Consider the following 21155-nt stretch of genomic DNA (forward strand, 5'->3'; position numbering starts at 1 on the left):
TTTTGTTCTTTATTAACAGAGGTAACAGATTATAATGGCAATTCATCTTCCTAAGCTGTACCGGGGTAGGTCTGAGGGCAGATGGTTCTGGACTATCAGAGGAACATGGCCTGCGTTAACTGGTGGGAGACACAAAATTGATCAAAGAAAGCCCTCTTGGTGCTGTTTTCCATTATGCACAGGACATCCTGCCTCTCCGAATCCCTGAAAGCATCTTTCAGTGTTCTGTTGTCCCACCTCGACCCACCTCTCGCCCATTTATCCACACGTAAAATACCCTGGACTTGACTCTTCAATGATGCAAAGTGCAGAAACCCGACTCACTTCACTGGGAGAGCACACGTTCCCAGGAGGAGGTGTGAAAGTGATGTCTGTTCACACAGCTTGGGTGTCTTTCCCCACAGAGAGAAGTCTGGGTGCCCTTCTCAGTTTCTCCATTCCCCGTTCTGGTTCCCCTCTTCTCCTCACCTGGCCAACACTTCCCCCTGGGCTGAAGAAGAAGGTTATTTTCCTCATTTCTCTCTTCCATGGTCCACTCTCCTCTTCTATCAGATTCCTTCTTCCTGCCCTTTACCTCTTCCACCTATCACCTCCCAGATTCTTACTTCAACCCCCCTCCTCCAACCAAGTTCCCCCTCACCTGGTCTCCCCTATCATCTGTCAGCTCGTACTCTGTCTTCTCCCCACCCCCCCCATCTTCTTATTCTGGCTTCTGCAGAAAGCGTATGGGGTGTTAGCTTGCATAAGTCGAGGGATAGAGTTTAAGAGTCACGATGTAATGATGCAGCTCTATAAGAGCAACACACATAAAAGTTGCTGGTGAACGCAGCAGGCCAGGCAGCATCTCTAGGAAGAGGTGCAGTCGACGTTTCAGGCCGAGACCCTTCGTCAGCTCTATAAAACTCTGGTTAGGCCACACTTGGAGTACTATGTCCAGTTCTGGTCACCTCACTATAGAAAGGATGTGGAAGCATTGGAAAGGGTACAGAGGAGATTTACCAGGATGCTGCCTGGTTTAGAGTGTATGCATTATGATCAGAGATTAAGGGAGCTAGGGCTTTACCCTTTGGAGAGAAGGAGGATATGAGGAGACATGATAGAGGTATACAAGATAATAAGAGGAATAGATAGAGTGGATAGCCAGCGCCTCTTCCCCAGGGCACCACTGCTCAATACAAGAGGACATGGCTTTAAGGTAAGGGGTGGGAAGTTCAAGGGGGATATTAAGGAAGGTTTTTTACTCAGAGAGTGGTTGGTGCGTGGAATGCACTGCCTGAGTCAGTGGTGGAGGCAGATACACTAGTGAAGTTTAAGAGACTACTAGACAGGTATATGGAGGAATCTAAGGTGGGGGCTTATATGGGAGGCAGGGTTTAAGGGTCAGCACAACACTGTGGGCCGAAGGGCCTGTACTGTGCTGTACTATTCTATGTTCTATGTTTCCAGTCCTGATGAAGGGTCTCGGGCTAAAATGTTGGCTGTTTGTTTACCACCGTATTTGCTGCTTAACCTGCTGAATTCCCCCAGCATCTTGTCAAATCAAGTCAAGGTTATTGTCAGTTAACATTGTGTACCTTCATACGAGATAATGATTTTCCAAACCAGGGTGTAAAGCACAGCAGTACCTGTTACACACATATATCTTAGGGAAGTAAGGCTAAAGCCTACAGATGAATTCTGCATAAACAAACAAAGTAAAGTTCATAAATTAGATATTGTAAGGTACAGAAGGTACCGGTATGTTGCTGTGAATTCCCAGCATCTGCAGAATCTCATGTTTTCTTGGCTTTACTTACCCCAGTGAACAGTGCACGAGCAGGAGACAGGCAAACACACTGACCTAACGTAATGGAAAATTTGCTTTGAATTGACCAGATACACGTTTAATAATTCTTAGAGGTAGAAGCAATGTCTGTGATCCATTTGTGTGTTGTGTAATGTGAATTCTGTTTTCATTTTCTCAGCGAAAAAATATCACTCAGCCCTTAACAAAACGTTGGGTTTCTTGTCCAAACTTATCCCCCACAACAAAGCCCTTCCACAATGCCTTGACCCTCAGGACTATAAACAGTCCAAACCTGTGCTGTCACAGAGTCACGACAAGCTGAAAGTGAGTCAACCACCACAGAGAGTCTCAGAGATGGACCTCCAGACAGGTACCGGGCCGGAGAAACAAACTGTTTGTAACGTAGCTTCTAGGTGCTCCTCTGCTAATAAACTCCTCATCAAAATAAATTATCCTCCCTTCCTAACTCCTAGAAATAATTTCATGGTGACTGAACCCAATCTACCATTAACACAGATCTTTAAGCGGCACCTTTTCTCTTACTAATTTATTTAGAGATAACAGCGTGGAACAGGCCCTCCTGGCCCATCGAACCACGCTGCCTAGCCACCCCCATTTAACCCTAGCCTAATCACAATTTACAATGACCAATTAACCGACTAACCAGTAGGTCGTTGGGCTGTGGGAGGAAACCGGAGTACCTGGAGTAAACTCACCTGCTCGCGGGAAGGAATGTGCAGGCTTGCTTACAGAGAACACCAGAATTGTACTCCAAGCTTCAGCGCCCCGAGCTGTAATAGTGTCGAGCCAACAACTGTGGCACCCCTGTGATTGAGAGAACAGTGGATGTGACATTTCAATCATTTTCTACGATTAACCAGTTAGTCTTTTCCTTACTGACCAATTACAAAGTAGGAGAGGCCATTCAACCCATCTGTGCCGAGAAATCCCATCAGTACCAGTCCCCTCCCTGCGCAAATCGGCACTCAGTCACACTGGAAAGAGCTTGGCCTTTCCTCTCTGCACGGTCAGATGCTGCTGTGACATTTGTGCGCAGAAAAGAATGTGGAACACTACGATTCAGCAGAGGAGCTGGCCCATCAGCCTGCCATCTCCATGCCAGCTCTGATGCCGATGTACTGTAATCTACACCCTCCATTATGACTGTTAAAAGTTGTTGCTGTATCTGGTCCCACCACCTCCCCTGGCAGTGCATTCCAGACAGCCACATCTCCTTTAACCTTTCCACTTTAAACCTCTGCCCTCTGGTACTTAACACTTCCACCCTGGCAGTAACAACTACCACTTTACCGTAGGGGGTGAGGTAAATGTGTTTGGGTATAATTTGTCCCTCTGATACTTTTATAAAATCATGCAGCAGTTTTCTTCTGAGGAGAATTAACAACCTCCTGCTTTGAGTGGTAGTTATTAGATGATGTAACCCTAGTAACGGGGTTAATAATGAAAAGGATCAGTGTTATAATTGTTCAAAGTAGAAAGCCTCCCTTCCTCCGTCCCTCCCACCCACTCAGGAGTTGGGTGATACTGGTTAACCTTATCAATGGTACTCACCTTCTGTGTGTGAATAAAGATACAGTCCCACACACAAATTGCCAGAGGAACTCAGCCAGTCAGGTGGCATCTATGGAGGAGAATAAACAGTTGATGTTTCAGGCCGAGACCTTGGCCCAACACATTAACTGTCTATTCCCCTCCATAGATGCTACCTGACGCGGCTGAGTTCCTCCAGCATTTTAAACCATAAGACGTAGAAACAGAATTAGGCCATCCAGCTTATTGAGTCTGCCCTGCCAATCCATCATAAATGATTTATTATCCCTGTCAGCCCCATTCTTCCCATAACCTTTGACGCTTGATTAATTGAGAACCTAGCAACCTCCGCTTTACATATACCCCATGTCTTCCCTCCACAGCCATCAGTGGCAAAGAATTCCACAGATTCAGTACCCTCTGGCTAAAGAAATTCTTCCTTATCTCAGTTCTAGATGGACGTCCCTCTATTCTGAGTCTGTACCCTCTGGTCTTAGACTGCCCCTCCATAGGAAACATCCACTCTATCGAGGCCCTTCAACATACAATAGGTTTTAATGAACCCTACCCCAATCACCACCATTCTTCTAAACTCCAGTGAGTACAGGCCCAGAGCCATCAAATGCTGCTCATGTGTTAACCCTTTCATTCCCGGGATCATTTTGTGTGCAATGCTCAAGATTTCCAGCATCTGCAGAATCTCTTGTACTTATAAAAACTAAGCAGATCTTCACCGTGAGAACAGGACACAAACACAGATCATTTCAGTGTTTACACTCATCTGGAGAGTGCACTTTCTGTTTAAACTAAGCAGGGTTTCGGCTTTGTTTCAGTTGCAGCGAGGTGGTGGGGAACTAAGAGGGTTGACTACGCTCTCTACTGCCCTGATGCTTTAACAGCCTTTCCAACGGTCGCCTTGCCCCACCTCTTTCACGCCAGTTACTGGGAGTCAACTGATGTCGTCTCCTTTCTGCTACGACAGGTAAGGAGGACGTAAGTCCCGTTGGTATTGTGTTTTCCTTTTCGTCAGGGTGAAGCGAAGCACCTGAATTATGTTTGGAGTGTCATCACTGTGATAATGTGTGGTAACGATGTTCATTATGAAATGTTTACACTTAGATAATGAGGCATGAAAATGCAAGTGTTCTGGAATTGGACGGGAAGGAGGTCTCAGTGTTCAGCCCTTCAAAGCCGCGCGAGAAGTGGCTTCGCAAGAGGACGCATGTTAAATTAAGGGTATGAACATTTCATATCTTGACGTCGATACATTCTCTGATCTAATACTGCACATCTAAGGAATGACAATCTTAATATGTTAGTGCTCAGCATAGCTTTGGTAGACCACATGCACCAGTACAAAGTAAAAGCACTCCAAGACTTTGGTGAGGCCACATTTAGAGTATTGTGTGCAATTCTGGCCATCTACCTACAGGAAAGATATCAATAAGTTTGAAAGAGTTCAGAGAAAATTTACAAGGATGTTACCAGAACTTGGGGATCTGAATTACATGGAAAAGATTGAATAGATTTGGATGTTTTTCTCTGGAGCATAGGAGAATGAAGGGAGATTTAATAGGCGTATACAAATTTATGAGGGGTATAGATAGGGTAAATGCAAGCAAGCTTTTTCCACTGAGGTTGGATGGGACTACATCTAGAAGTCATGGGTTAGGGGTAAAAGAGAAGTTTTAAGGGAACATGAGGGGAAACATCTTCACCCAGGGAGTGGTGAGAGAGTGGGATGAGCTGTCAGCGCAATTGATGGATGTGATTTCAATTTCAGCGTTTAAGGGAAGTTTGGATAGGTACATGGATGGGAGGGGTATGGAGAGCTGTGGTACAAACATGGGTCGATGCCACTAGGCGGCAAAACAGTTCAGCACAGACTAGATGGACCGAAGGGCCTACATCTGCAATGTAGTGCTCTACGACTCCATGACCTGGAAAGGGAATTTCACTGAGTGAGGCCGATCTGGCCCAGATACTTCTGAGTGGTAAGCTGGATCCATGGCGGGTATAGAGGTATTGTCCATGAGATAAGGAAATTAAACCAGAGCTCCATAAGTGACCAAAGAGACAGAGAGTCGGCTTGTTTGAGTGGGTGCTGACTGATGACTTAAATTTCAGAGAGTAATCTAAAAGGAACTTCATAAGATATAGGAGCAGAATTAGGCCAACTGGCCCATCGAATCTGCTCCACTGTTTCATCATGGCTGATCCATTTTCCCTCTCAGCCCCAATCTTCTGCCTTTTCTCCATTTCCCTTCATGCCCTGACTAATCAAGAATCTATCAACTCTGCATTAAATGTACCCAATGACTTGGCCTCCACAGATGCCTGTGGCAACGAATTCCACAGGTTCACCACTCTCTGGCTAGAGAAATTCCTTCTCATCTCCATTCTAAATGGACATCCCTCTATTCTGAGGCTGTGCTCTCTGGTCCTTTCCACATCCACTCTATCAAGGCCTTTCACCATCTGATAGGTTTCAATGAGGTCACCCTTCATTCTTCTGAATTCCAGTGAATACTGGCCCAGAGCCATCAAACACTCCTTGTATGACAAGCCTTTCAATCCTGAAATCATTTTCATGACCTCCCTTTGAACCCTCTCCAGTGTCAGCACATCCTTTCAGAAGGAAAGAGAGAGTGCAAGAAAAGACCAGTGACTGATATAAGAAGGAATTCAAAAACATTCTGGGCGAGTGAACAGAATGAGAAGTTGTACCTTTCAGCTGATTGTACAAGCCCAGTTATTGTTGTGAGAGTAATGCGTGGGATCTGCAGTCAGGCAGAGTGAACAGACCTGAAGGTGGCAGGTGGCACGTAGCCAAGTATGATCTGAGACAAAGCACGGTGGAGAAGAACAGCCTGTTTAATTCAAATGACGAGTGATCAGTGGGTGCTGATGTCCTTGTACTGAATCAATCAGTGTTCATCTCCAGGAGGGCAGCAATACATTGGTACTTACTGGAGGAGAGTCAGGTTTAATATCAGAGGCATTTGTCGGGAAATTTGTTGTTTTGTGGTAGCAGTACATATATAATTATAGTGCAAAAAAGAGGAAAAAAAATTGTGAGGTTGTGTTCAGGGGATCATTGCACATTTAGAAATGGGATGGCGGAGGTGAAGGAGCTGTTCCTGAATCGTTGAGTGTGTGTCTTCAGGCTCCTGTACCTCCTCCCTGACGGTAGCAATGAGAAGAGGGCATGTCCTGGATGATAGGGGTCCTTAATGATGGATGCTGCCTTTTTGAGGTATTGCTTTATGAAGGTGTCCTCAGTGTTGGAGAGACTAGTGCCCACGATGGAGCTGGCTGAGTTTACAACTTTCTGCAGCTTTTTCCAATCCACTGCAGTGGCCCCTCCACACCACATGATGATGCAGACAGTTAGAATGTTCTCCACTGTACATCTGTAGAAATTTGCGAGAGTCTTTGGTGACATACCATATCTCCTCAAACCCCTAATGAAATATAGCTGCTGTTGTACCTACTTTGTAATTGCATCAACGTGTTGGGCCGAGGACAGATCTTCAGAGATGTTGACACCCAGGAGATTTATATACTGGGGTAGAAGAGGATCTGTGAAATTCTCCAGACCGATTTCTCGGGGATTGGGAGGGCACTCACATTAGGAGAGTGTAAGCAGGCAGAGCCTAACATTCCAAGAAGCTGGAAAAGAAGAGGACGAGGAAGAGAACAATGTAGATTTCTCAGAGGACTTGTCAGTGTATAGGTGTACAGTTGCCTTTAGGAACCATAGAAAAACTACAGTACAGAAACAGGCCTTTTGGCCCTTCTCAGCTGTGCTGAACCATTTTCTGCCTAGTCCCACTGACCTGCACACGGACCATATCCCTCCATACACCTCCCATCCATGTATCTGTCGAATTTATTCTTAAATGTTAAAAAAGAAGCCGCATTTACCACCTCATCTGGCAGCTCATTCCACACTCCCACCACTCTCTGTGTGAAGAATCCCCCCCCCAATGTTCCCTTTAAACTTTTCCCCCTTCACCCTTAACCCATGTCCTCTGGTTTTTTTCTCTCCTTGCCTCAGTGGAAAAAGCCTGCTTGCATTCACACTATCTATACCCATCATAATTTTATACTCTATCAAATCTCCCCTCATTCTTCTACGCTCCAGGGAATAAAGTCCTAACCTATTCAACCTTTCTCTGTAACTCAGTTTCTCAAGTCCTGGCAACATCCTTGTAAACCTTCTCTGCACTCTTTCAACCATATTAATATCTTTCCTGTAATTTGGTGACCAAAACTGAACACAATACTCCAGATTCAGCCTCACCAATGCCTTATACAACCTCATCATAACATTCCAGCTCTTACACTCAATACTTTGATTAATAAAGGCCAATGTACCAACAGCTCTCTTTACGACCCTATCTACCTGTGACGCCACTTTCAGGGAATTTTGTATCTGTCCCTCTGACTCAGCGGGCTAGAACCATGGGGAGGCGGCACCACACTTTAAAGTGTGGCTGGCTTCATGCCTGATTCCACCATCCTGTAATGTTTGCAGTGGTCTGTACAGAATGAACAATAAACTTTTTTTCTGCATGAATTCTCACAGAACGTCACAGCCAATCATCGTGTGAACGATGTGATTGTTAGTGAAGACGGTCCTCAGACATTGACGGGGCGTTTCATGTACGGACCCCTGGATATGGTCACACTGACGGGCGAGAAGGTGAGATTCCTGTAGATGTACATATCGTCTACAATGTCGGCTGAACACCAGCAGTTTTACAGAGCATAACATTTTTACCTGGAGCATAGTTTGAGCGAAAACCCAGATCAGAGGCTGGGGAAGCAGTAACCATGAGATGTTGTCTGTGTGGGGGTGAGATACTTACTCCGGGAGGCTGCATGTTTATCCAGCCCCATGCCCAGTATCGTCCACCTCATGGCAACTGAGCTACGCGCCCCCCCGTCTTGAAGAGTCGCTGCAGTTTATGAATTTAAGCACAGAACAATTCAGGCCCTTTGATGTTGTGCTGACCTTCAAACCTACTCCAAGATTATTCTAACCCTTCCTTCCTACATAACCCTCTAGTTTTCTATCACCCATGCACCTATTTAAGAGTCTCTTAACTGTCCTTAATCAGCATCTCCTACCACCCCTGGCAGGGTGTTCCACAGGCCCACCACTCTCTGTGTAAAAAAAAACTCTGACATCCCTGTATACTTTCCTCCGATCTCCTTGTCCTAGCCATTTCTGCTGTGGGGAATAAGACTCTAGCTGTCCACGCACTCTGTATGTCTTCTACATCCTTAGCAAGTCACTGTTATCTCTCTTCTCTCCAAAATCCACTTGGCTGGAGGCAAATGTCCGTAGATCTTCAGCTGGTGTGAAATGGTTTTACTGAGGCCCTCTGTTGGTCAGAGTCGGCCATGGACGATGAGTCCCAGCTGTCTACATGACCAGCAAGTCAGGGCAGTACGACACGGGGAGCAAGCTGTTCCAAGCAGGCTTCCCTTCTCCACGCCGCTGATAAAACCAAAGGAACGGCAGAGACCGATGGAGTTTGGCACCAGTGGCATCGCAGGAGTTGCCAGTCAGCGTTTGAACTCAATGTCGGACTGTCTTAGGGGCTCCAGCTCGGGATTTTTCCTCGGGGTTTACTCCCGAAGCCTTCCCCATGAGTGGGCATAGCCGAAAGGCAGTGGAGGTTTGAGATCAGAGTTTTCTTTCTCCTAGATGAGCTGATGACCCCCACCTGCCCAAAGCGACTGGCTTTAAGGTGCCACTAACCCACATTTCTGCTGACATTCCTGTTAGTAGAAATGGTTCTGCCAGCTGAGCCACAAGCGAAGGCCAGGTTTTACTGATTGTGATAAATCGATCACTGCGCTGAAGGTGCTGTGGGGCGTATAAATTCTATAAGTTCTCTTCTTTCCTCAGGTGGATATTCACATCATGACTCAGCCTCCCACAGGAGAGTGGGTGTATTTTGACACTGACATCACGAACAGCAGCGGCAGAATTTCTTACGTTATTCCAGAGAGCAAAAGGCTGGGGATTGGTGTCTACCCAGTAAAAATGGTGATTAGGTAATTGTGGAGATTGTTAAAATATTGAAGTATCCAGTTGCAAGATAATTTTCTTTGGGCAGACCTTTGTGATATTTCTAAACAGCCACTTTATTTTTAGAGTCAAGATTGCTTAATGTTAATTTCAGTATGTAAATGTAAAGGAGAATGAAATTATTATTGCTCCAGATCTGAATCAGCACAAAAAGTACTGGATCCTGGACTTCCTGTCAGATTGCCAGCAGGTGGTAAGAGTGGGCTCCCTCATCTCTGCCCCTCTGACCCTCAACACAGGTGCCCCTCAGGGCTGTGTACTAAGCCCCCTCCTTTACTCCCTGTATACCCATGACTGTGTCGCCGCCCACAGCTCCAATCTGCTAATTAAATCTGATAACAGTACCACATTGATTAGCCTAATCTTAAACAATAACGAGGCAGCCTACAGAGAAGAAGTTATCACCCTGACATAGTGGTGTCAAGGAAACAGCCTCTCCCTCGATGTCACAAAAACAAAGGAGCTGGTTGTGGACTACAGGAGGAATGGAGACAGGATAGCCCCTATAGACATCAATGGATCTGGGGTTGAGAGGGTGAACAGCTTTAAGTTCCTCAGCATACACATCACCGAGGATCTCACGTGATCTGTACGTACTGGCTGTGTGGTGAAAAAGGCACAACAGCGCCTCTTTCACCTCAGGTGGTTGAAAAAGCAGCAGTTTAGTGTGGGCCCCCAAATCCTAAGGACTTTCTACAGGGGCACATCCTGACTGGCTGCATCACTGCCTGGTATGGGAACTGTACTTCCCTCAATCGCAGGACTCTGCACAGAGTGGTGCAGACAGCCCAGCGCATCTGCAGATGTGAACTTCCCACTATTCAGGACATTTACAAAGACAGGTGTGTAAAAAGGGCCTGAAGGATCATTGGGGACTCGAGTTGCCCCAACCACAAACTGTTCCAGCTGCTACCATCCGGGAAACGGTGCCGCAGTATAAAAGCCAGGACTAACAGGCTCCGGGACAGCTTCTTCCACCAGGCCATCAGACTAATTAACTCACGCTGACACAACTGTATTTCTATGTTATATTGACTGTCCTGTTGTACATACTATTTATTATAAATTGCACATTGCACATTTAGACAGAGATGTAACTAAGAGTTTTACTCATGTATATGAAGGATGTAAGTAGTAGTCTAGTCAATTCAATTCAATAAGATAAAGAACACAATAATATAAAAAATACACAACAAATTTGAAAACATAAGATAGCTTATATATAGAGATTGATTTTCTGTCCAAGAAGTGATGCTAGACTGTGCATAATTTATTGATACAGTGCGGAATGGGCCCTTCCAGCCCTTCGAGCTGCATCACCCACTGATTTAACCCTGGCCTAACCACGGGACAGTTTACACTGACCAATTAACCTACCTTCCTGTATGTCTTTGGACTGTGGGAGGAAACCCATGAGATCACGGGGAGAACATACAAACTCACTACACTTCCGTGGTGGTGACTGAGGGGAAGTAATAAAGTACTGGTGGGTGGAAGTGTTGATCAGCCCAATGCTTAGGGAAAGTGACTGTTTAAGCAGCTTTTTGAAAAGATAAAACTGCAGCAGACTGGTGAGATAAAGAATGTGATCAAGAAATCTGGTGTCAAAATGGAATGCTGTTTGAGGAGATGAGGTTTCCTGTGACTGACCAGAACTGCCTTTCTACACACACCGGGTTTCAGACAGATTCTGAGTATACAGCTGAAAGATTAATTAGATTAGATTAGATTCTGAGGACAGGCAGTCCTCTTTTATTGTCATTTAGTAATGCATGCATTAAGAAATGCTACAATGTTCCTCCAGAATGATATAACAGAAACAGAAGACAAACCAAGACTAAAAATACTGACAAAAACCACATAATTATAATATATAGTTACAACAGTGCAAAGCAATACCATAATTTGATAAAGAGCAGACCATGCGCACGGTAAAAAGCACGGGCGAAGAATGCAGGACTGAAAATAGTAGATCTGAATGCACGCAGTACACAGAATAAGGTAGATGATCTTGTAGCATAGTTAGAGAGCGTTAAGAAATCAGATCCTTAGAAAAAGGTGACATAGGATCAGAAGATGTTGGAATCATTATAGGATGTGGGATATTCATTTCAATGGGAAATGAAAAAGGCATGTAACAAGGACAGTGTTACAATAGTCATGGGGAATTTCAATATACAGGTAGACTGAGAAAAACAGATTGGTGCTGGATCCCAAGAGACGAAATTTGTAGAATGCCTATGGCTTTTTAGAACAGCTCGTGTTGAGCCCACTAGGGAAATGGCAATCTGGATTGGGTGTTATGTAATGACCCAGATTTGATTAGGGAAGGGAGGCAGTGATCATAATATAATAGAATTCAGCCTGCACTTTGAAATGGAGAAGCTAAATTCATATGTATCAGTATTACAGTGGAGTAAAGGGAATTGTAGAGGCATGAGAGTGGAGCTAGAAAAGTTAATTGGAGGAGGACACTAGCAGGGATGATGGCAGAACAGTAATGGCTGGAGTTTCTGGGAGATACTTGGAAAGTGCAGGATAGATACATCCCAAGGAAGAATTATTCTAAAAGAAGCAGAAAGACGCATCTGTGGGTAACAAGGGAAATCAAAGACAGCATAAAAGGAAAAGAGAGGGTGTATAATAGAGCAAAAATTAGTGGGAAGGTAGAGGATTGGAAAGCTTTTACAAAAAACAACAGAAGGCACTAAACAAAACCATAAGGAGAGAAAAGATTAAATCTGAAGGTAAGCTAGCCAAAAATATAAAAAAGCCCATTACTGAGGATGAGGTACATGAAGGCATATGGTGTTAGCCTGGATAGAAGATTGGCTGATTGGCAGGAGGCAAAGAGTGCGAATAAAGGGAGCCTTTTCTGGTTGGCAGCCGGTGACTAGCCGTGTTCTGCAAGCATCACTGTTGGGACCGCTTTTTTTTTACTTTAAATGTCAGTGATTTGAATGACTGAATTGATGGCTTTGTGGCCAGATTTGTGGATGATAAGAAGATAGATGGAGGGACAGATAGTGTTGAGGGAGCAGGGAGTTTTCAGAAGGATTTAGTTGGATTAGGAGAATGGTAAAGAAGTGGACTTACCAAACTTGACGGCCTTGCTAATGAAGAACCAATCATCATCAGCTTTAAATATACTCAATGACTTGTCCTCTACAGTTATATGTGGCAACGAATTCCGCAGATTCACCATCTTCTGGCTAAAGAAAGTTCTCATTTCTGTTCTAAAGGGACATGCTTCTATTCTGAGGCTGTGCCCTCATGAAACATACTGTCCATGTCTACTCTATCTAGACCTTTCAATATTTGATAGGTTTCAAGGAAATCCCCCTCATTATTCTAAACTCCAGCAAGTACAGGCCCAGAACCATCAAACACATCTCGTACATTAACCCTCTCATTCCAGGAATCATTCTCCAAAACTACTTCTGGACCCTCTTCAATGCCAGAGCATCCTTTCTTAGATAAGAGGCCCAAAATTGCTCACAATACTCCAAGTGAGGCCTCACCAATGCCTTATAAAGTCTCAACATTACCTCCTTGCTTTTATATTCTAGTCCTCTTGAAATGAGTGCTAACATTGCATTTGCCTTCCTCACCACTGAGCCAACCTGCAAATTAACCTTCAGGGAATCGTGCACATGAACTCCCAGGACCTTTTGCACCTCTGATTTCTGAACTTTCTCCCTGTTTAGCAGACATCCCACCCTGCAAAAACTCATTTCAGGGAGGTAGCACCCCCGCCCCGCAACCCTATATACCCCCCCACCCCGGGTTGACCTCCAAGGGCGTATGTAATACAATACTTTGTTCAGTGATTTTGTCTAATCTGTAAACCAAGTTGGATATATGCAGCAAATGTGACATTAAAATATGTACTTATATTATCATGTTTATTCTATTCCAACTTTAAGCAAGTCTACAGGGAATTTGGCCTCATCACATAGGACATCAATAGCGTAGCTCCTTGGCAGCCAGCCAGCTAGTTTAAATCAGGGGTCCCCAATCTGTTTTGCACCGCGGACCAGTTTAATATTGACAATATTCTTGTGGACTGGCTGACCCCAGGGGGGAGTGTTAAACGGCACCGGAGTATAGGTGAAAAGTCAACTATAAGTCACTTGTAAGTGGCTAATACACTCAATTTCGTTTCTAAAGGGGTTTAATTAACGAATTTAATATTAAGCACACAGCACATATTTTCCTCACATGAATATAGTGATAAGTCATTTATAACAGTGGTCCCAAACCTCCAGGCCGTGAAGAATGCGGCGGTAGCCAGAACGCACCCAGCACATCTTTAAGAAAAAAGCCAAAATAAACAAGCTAACTGATTAGGTGCCACCTGGCATGTAAACGTCGACCCAGATCAGAGACAACGCAATTGGCAATCGCCTCTGATCTGGGCCGACATTTACGTGCCGGGCGGCACCTAATTAATTAGCTTGTTTATTTCGGCTTTTTTCTTAAAGTTGTGCTGGGTGCATTCCGGCCACTGCTGTATTCTTCGCAACCCGGAGGCTGGGGACCACTGAATTATAAGTCACTTATAAGTCAATAGCATCTTAACATTTTAAGTAATGTTTGGATATTAAACACGCAGCACATATTTTCCTCGTATGAACATATAAAATCATTGCAACACACCAATATCGCTGAATCAGTGGGAGCCCTGGGCTTGTTTTCCTGCAACAACACGGTCCTATCGAGGGGTGATGGGAGACAGCGATACTCGAAGGGGGTTCCTTATGTCCTATCTATTCCGCAATTTAGTTTTCGTTGCATTCATTGCAGAAAACTCCGCTTTGCAGAAATATGTTGGAAATGGAAGCAACGTTTTCAGTGCTTTCATGGCTATCCCAGGATATTCAGCCTTGACTTTGATCCAGAATGCTGGCAGAGATGTTATGTCAAACATACTTTTCAGCCCACTGTCATTTGCAACCTCGAGGAGTTGATCTTTTTCCCGCGCTGACGTGGCTGATTCACCAGGACATTCACAAATGCGTCACGGACCCATTCCTTTGTACATCTTGGGTCACTGATGACCTCGCGTGCGTTAAAATTCAACAGTGCGTGACAGGGAATGAGGAAAGGTGCAGCAGACTCATATCGTAAACACAAAATAATCTGCAGATGCTGGGGCCAAAGCAACACTCACAACACGCTGGAGGACCCTCCTCCCACCTTCTTTATAGAGCCTCTGCCCCTTCCCTCTACAGTCCTGAAGAAGGGTTCCAGCCCGAAACGTCGACCGATCTTTTCCACAGATGCTGCCGGACCTGCTGAGTTCCTCCAGTGTGTTGTGAGTGTTGAGCTGACTCATATCGTTTCATATTGCCAAATCATATCGTTTCCTCGTGGTTGGGGACCACTCTTAGCACGAAGAGAGACCAATCAGGATGCTCGCTCTCCCTCTCCCTCTCAAAAAAATCTATTTCCGGGATATTGTATATAATTTCCAGGCGTCAGGGAGCCACTATCGATATGCGGGAGACTCCCGGAACTTCCGGAAGAGGTGGGATGTCTGGTTTAGTAAATCAGTCCATGACTGTAAACAACAGGAATTCTGCAGATGCTGGAAATTCAAGCAACATACATCAAAGTTGCTGGTGAACGCAGCAGGCCAAGCAGCATCTATAGGAAGAGGCGCAGTCGACGTTTCAGGCCGAGACGGTCTCGGCCTGAAACGTCGACTGCGCCTCTTCCTATAGATGCTGCTTGGCCTGCTGCGTTCACCAGCAACTTTGATGTAAGTCCATGACTGTACTCCTTCTACCGAAGTGCATGGCCATACACTTCCCACTACATCGACACAACTGTCGCACAGTTAGGCTAGGGTTAAATTGGGGATTGCTGCTCGTTAGGCTGGAAGGGCCAATTCTGCGCTCTATCTCCAAATAAATAAAAATTAATTCTCTTAGTCCGTCTGTCCTTCCGCTGACGCCCACTTCCACCCACAAATGTTGTCATCTGTTCGAACACCAGGAATTTGAGCAATTACTTTATAAGTAATAATTCTATTTAAAAATTGACATATACTATTCCTGTCTGTGAGCCTATTTTGATTGCTGGTGAAGGGGATTCTTGTGATTTTTCCCTAGGGGGGACCACACGTCTGGAGACAGCTACATAACAGTGCTGCCAAAGGGGACGGAATGTGTGGTGTTCAGCATCGATGGGTCGTTCGCAGCCAGCGTTTCCATCATGGGTAGCGACCCGAAGGTCAGAGCAGGAGCCGTTGATGTTGTGAGGTAACAAATCACAGTGCTGCGTTGAACTGTGTCTAGGCTGGACAGTTCCCCACTCGTTAGTGCATGAGAACAGAGCTTAGACAGTGACATTGCAGCTTCTCAGTGAGAAATATTCTTAGCCCAGGTAAAGCACATCTCGAGAGGAAAAAGCACGAGGTGCCATGTTCCACTGTTCTCTCCTGTCAGATTCCTCCTTCTTCAGCCCTATACCTTTCCCACCAATCACCTCCCAGCTTCTTACTTCATCCACCTTCCCCTCACGTCGTCTCACCTATCACTTCAAAATCAAAATCAGGTTTAATATCACTGGCGTATGTCGTGAAATGTGCTTTGAGGCAGCAGTACATTGCAATACATAATAATAAAAAAAATAAAATGTGTATGTATATATATACACACACATACACACACACACACACACACACACACACACAGTGGCATGCAAAAGTTTGAGCACCCCTGGTCAAAATTTCTGATACTGTGAATAGCTAAGCGAGTAAAAGATTAACTGATTTCCAAAAGGCATAAAGTTAAAGATGACACATTTCTTTAATATTTTAAGCAAGAAAACTTTTTTATTTCCCTCTTTTACAGTTTCAAAATAACAAAAAAGGAAAAGGGCCCGAAGCAAAAGTTTGGGCACCCTGCATGGTCAGTACTTAGTAACACCCCCTTTGGCAAATATCACAGCTTGTAAACGCTTCCTGTAGCCAGCTAAGAGTCTTTCAATTGTTTGTGGGGTTTTCACCCATTCTTCCTTGCAAAAGGCTTCTAGTTCTGTGAGATTCTTGGGCCGTCTTGCATGCACTGCTCTTTTGAGGTCTATCCACAGATTCTCGATGATGTTTAGGTCGGAGGACTGTGAGGGCCATGGCAAAACCTTCAGCTTGCACCTCTTGTTCTATTCAAAAGGTTCAAAGGAAAATCTAAACAAACCTGATGCATTTTGTAAACAAGTCCTGTGGACTGATGAAGTTAAAATAGAACTTTTTGGCCGCAATGAGCAAAGGTATGTTTGGAGAAGAAAGGGTGCAGAATTTCATGAAAAGAACCCCTCTCCTACTGTTAAGCACGGGGGTGGATCGATCATGCTTTGGGCTTGTGTTGCAGCCAGTGGCACGGGGAACATTTACTGGTAGAGGGAAGAATAAATTCAATTAAATGCCAGCAAATTCTGGAAGCAAACATCATACGGTCTGTAAAAAAGCTGAAGATGAAAAGAGGATGGCTTCTATAACAGGATAATGATCCTAAACACACCTCAAAATCCACAATGGACTACCTCAAGAGGTGCAAGCTGAAGGTTTTGCCATGGCCCTCACAATCCCCCAACCTAAACATCATCAAGAATCTGTGGATAGACCTCAAAAGAGCAGTGCATGCAAGACGGCCCAAGAATCTCACAGAACTAGTAGCCTTTTGCAAGGAAGAATGGGCGAAAATCCCCCAAACAAGAATTGAAAGACTCGTAGCTGGCTACAGAAAGCATTTACAAGCTGTGATACTTGCCAAAGGGGGTGTTGCTAAGTACTGACCATGCAGGGTGCCCAAACTTTTGCTTCGGGCCCTTCAACTTTTTTGTTATTTTGAAACTGTAAAAGATGGAAGTAAAAAAGTAATTTGCTTAAAATATTAAAGAAATGTGTCGTCTTTAACTTTATGCCTTTTGGAAATCAGGTCATCTACTTGCTTAGCTATTCACAGTAACAGAAATTTTGACCGGGGTGCCCAAGCTGTTGCATGCCACTGTATGTATATAGAGAGAGATAAATAAGTAGTGCAAAAATATAGTGACGTAGTGTACATGGATTCATGTAATTTCATGGTGAAGTGGAAGAAGCTGTTCCTTTAATTTTTGAGTGTGTGTCTTCAGGCTCCTGTACCACCTCCTTGATGGTAGCAATGAGAACAAGGCATGACCTGGGTGATGGGGGTCCTTGTGATAGATGCCACCTTTTAAAGATGACCTCATTGCAGGGGAGGTTAGTGCCCATGGTGGAACTGACCAGCTTGTACTCTTCCCTCTCCCTCCCTCCCAACAATGTTATTCTGGCCTCTGCCCCCTTCCTTTCCGGTTCTGAAGAAGTGTCTTGGCCCAAAACGTCAACTGTTTATTCATTTCCGTAGATGCTGCCTGACCTGTTGAGTTCCCTCCAGCATTTGTGTGTGTTGCTTTGGACTTCCAGCATCTGCAGAATCTCTTGGTCTTTATGACAATCTATAGTTGCTCGGCCTTTGTGATAGAACCTTGTCTTTTCCTTCCTCATCCATTTTGTTACGTTGTGGATTTGAAGAGCTGCCTTCATATCTGCAGTGGAACAGCAAGTGCAGCCTCTGTCTCACTGTACCCAGCACTAATGTTCAGTCCTCACCTCTGGTGCTGTCTGTGCAGAGTTTGCATGTTCTCTCTGTAATTGTGTGTTTCTCCTGGGTGCTCTGGTTTCTCCCACAATTTAAAGACGTACCGGTTCGTAGGTCAATTGGTCATTGTACATTGTCCTGTGATTAGGCTCGGGTTAAATGGTTGTGTTGCCAGGTGGTGCAGCTTGCTGGTTATAAAGGCCTATTCCACACTGTTATTTCTAAATAACTAAATCCTTCCCCTCAAAACTTACGTTCCCTCACCTTAAACCAGGGGTTCCCAACCTTTTTTTTTCCATCAACCAATACCATCCATGGACCCCAGGTTGGGAACCCCTGCCCAACGTTGCCTTGTTTTTGATGCCCTAACTTGGGACAAAGTTTTTGAATCTCTACTCTGTCTAATAATCTTACAGTCCTCCATCAGGTCAGCCTGAGCCTCCCTCACCCCCGGGAAAACAAGCCCGACCAGTCTAATCTTTCTATCCTTCGAAAGATCATTGGCAGGACAGCTTTTCTGAACTATGCTCCTAAACTGTAAGGGACTCCTTCCAAAATTCAAAGTACGTTTATTATCAAAGTACAGGTTTCCCCTGCCATCCAAAGGTAGAGCGTTCCTATGAAACGGTTTGTAAGCCAGAATGTCGTAAAGTGAAGAAGCAATTACCATTTATTAATATGGGAAAATTTTGTGAGCGTTCACAGACCCAAAAATAACCTACCAAATCATGCCAAATAACAGATAAGACCTAAATTAACAGTAACATATAGTAAAAGCAGGAATGATATGATAAATACACAGCCTATATAAAGTAGAAATACTTTTCCACAATCATTGCCTGAACTGTTCTCCGTAGCGAAAATCTCATGCAAGTGCCGTCGGCAAAAGCACGGCGCAAGCGCTCTCCAGTAACCTAAGCTATGAAGCTGCCAAATCATACCAAATAACACATAAATATACACAGCTGATATATAAAGTAGAAATAACGTATGTACAGTGCAGTATCACATACGGGAACTGGGAAAGTGCCGAGCACACTGATGGTGGTCTGTTAGACTGAGTCGGAGTTTGGGTGGTGCAGTGGCCCCCACCCTCCAGGCAGCTGACTGATACATTGCCGCGAAGCATGCAGCGGTAGCCGGGAGGCACACAGCACATCTTTAAGAAAAAAGCCGAAATAAACAAGCTAATTAATTAGGTGCCGCCCGACGTGTAATTAATTAGCATGTTTATTTCGGCTTTTTTCTTAAAGATGTGCTGTGTGTCTCCCGGCTACTGCTGCATTCTCCGCGAATCGGTATCTGTCCGCAGCCTGGGTGTTGGGGTGATGGGACACTGGGGTGTCATCTCGTCATCTGTTTCCATTAGAGCAGGCAGCTCATCTTCTCCTATGACTGCCCGCCTCGATGTCGAAGGTTGAGGTTCGTCGTCTGCTGTGGCTGATGTGGAAGGCTTGCTTGACTGCTGAGCCTCGTGCATTTTTCTATCATACAGTTCTTTGTAAGCACTCAAACCATCCTGCAAATATCTCCTAAACCGACGTACGCTTTCAAAATTAAAGTCGTACTTTATCATTACTCATTCGGTTTCGATTGTTATCCTATCCTCTTCCAATTGCATCAGCTCTTCATCTATCAGTTCTTGGTCATGGGATGCCAAAACCTCTTCAACATCATGTTCGTCAGCTTCCACAAGCCAAACTCACTTTGTCCTTGCTTCGTTCACCACGATCGAAACAGTTAATTATGTCTAGTTTTACGCTAAGTGTAACACTTTTACGAGCTCTTTCAGGCTTTTCCAATACCTCAGAACTCATCTTGCAAACGGCTGCTCACAGGCACGTGTTTAAGCAATGCCAGCGAGAGTTCCGTTCCGAATCCGGGGGAGAGCGGCTGCTCGGGACGCACGCTGCCTTTCTTCGTAACAGTGAAAACACCTTCTGTTAGCGAAAACAGGGTACTAATGTAGGTCTTTCATAACAGTGAGGTTTCGTAAAGCGAACGTACGAAAAGCGGGGGACACCTGTACGTATGCTTTATACAACCTTGAATTTCATCTCCTTACAGGCAGCCACAAAGCAAAGAAACTCAAAAGAACCCATTAAAACAATGTCAAACACCCTATGTGCAGAAAAAAAAACAAAACGTGCAAACAATAAAAGTAAGCAAATAGCATTCAGAACTGAAGTCCAAGAAAGTGAATCTGCTGCCACAGAGCCAGTCATCACTACAGCCGATCCAGTGAGCTGAACACCTGACACCTGACCTTTTCAATCTGGCCTGGCGTCTAAATCAGCGAAACCTTGGATCATTGCTTGCTCTCAGACCCGGCCCTGCCACTTTGATACTCCCTCGGCCTGAGCCCCAGCCCCTCGTTTCGGCCCATAGCCCATCTCTTTGAAATCAATCAAACGTCGGGTCTTTCCTCTCTCTCAGGCCTGGGCTCTGCCTCAACTTTGTCTTTCCTCCACCTGCCTATTTATTTAACCTTGCTTTTAAGTAATCTTGTTGTCTTTTATTTTCATGTTAATTTTTTATTTTATTTTCATGTTTGCACTTTATCCCATTGTAAATCACAGAACTACATCATCTGTATGCTATATAAATAAGTTATTATTTATATTACAATTTCCTTCCAGTTGTAGATTTTACTCCTGTAGATGTGAACATTCTCCACCGTCCGTGCTGTAACCTGTGTTCAGATCATTGAGAGTTTTTGGGAGTTTTTTTTATTTAGAGCAGAACTGAAAACGTCAGCTTGTACAGACAGTTTAATAAAGTTTCAGTAACCTGTGTGTATTCACAGTAACTGTTGAGTGTCGCGAAAGAAACTTGCAGAACAAGGCTGTGTAAACACTGAGTGTTGGTTCAACATTCAGCATTCAAGATTGTTTAATACAGGGGTCCCCAACCTTTTTTCTGCCATGAACCGAGGGGTGGGAACCCCTTGTTCAATGTAATTTCCAGTACCCAAATGTAAAGGAGAACAAAATAATTGTTACTCTGGATCTGATGTAGCATGAAAAAAAAACACAATAAATCTGAGTACATCATCATCATCACCATTATGTGCCATGTTGTAGGA

General features: G+C 44.5%; 1 protein-coding gene across 11 annotated transcripts in view; it reads left to right on the plus strand.

Annotated features, from left to right (window-relative positions):
- Positions 1-21155, plus strand: part of LOC134360022 (membrane-associated phosphatidylinositol transfer protein 2) — a 307102-nt gene that overhangs the window by 276801 nt on the left and 9146 nt on the right. For 9 of the 11 annotated variants that reach the window (XM_063074026.1, XM_063074020.1, XM_063074022.1 and 6 more), the window contains 6 exons: positions 1965-2156; positions 4171-4319; positions 4457-4573; positions 7929-8045; positions 9261-9409; positions 15560-15709. In XM_063074026.1, coding sequence (XP_062930096.1) covers positions 1965-2156; positions 4171-4319; positions 4457-4573; positions 7929-8045; positions 9261-9409; positions 15560-15709 — 874 coding nt within the window. The remainder of the gene's footprint in view (positions 1-1964; positions 2157-4170; positions 4320-4456; positions 4574-7928; positions 8046-9260; positions 9410-15559; positions 15710-21155) is intronic. The other 2 variants (XM_063074030.1, XM_063074031.1) reach the window with 1 other exon arrangement.

This window comes from Mobula hypostoma, chromosome 21, assembly GCF_963921235.1.
Source record: "Mobula hypostoma chromosome 21, sMobHyp1.1, whole genome shotgun sequence".
Taxonomy (NCBI): Eukaryota; Metazoa; Chordata; class Chondrichthyes; order Myliobatiformes; family Myliobatidae; genus Mobula; species Mobula hypostoma.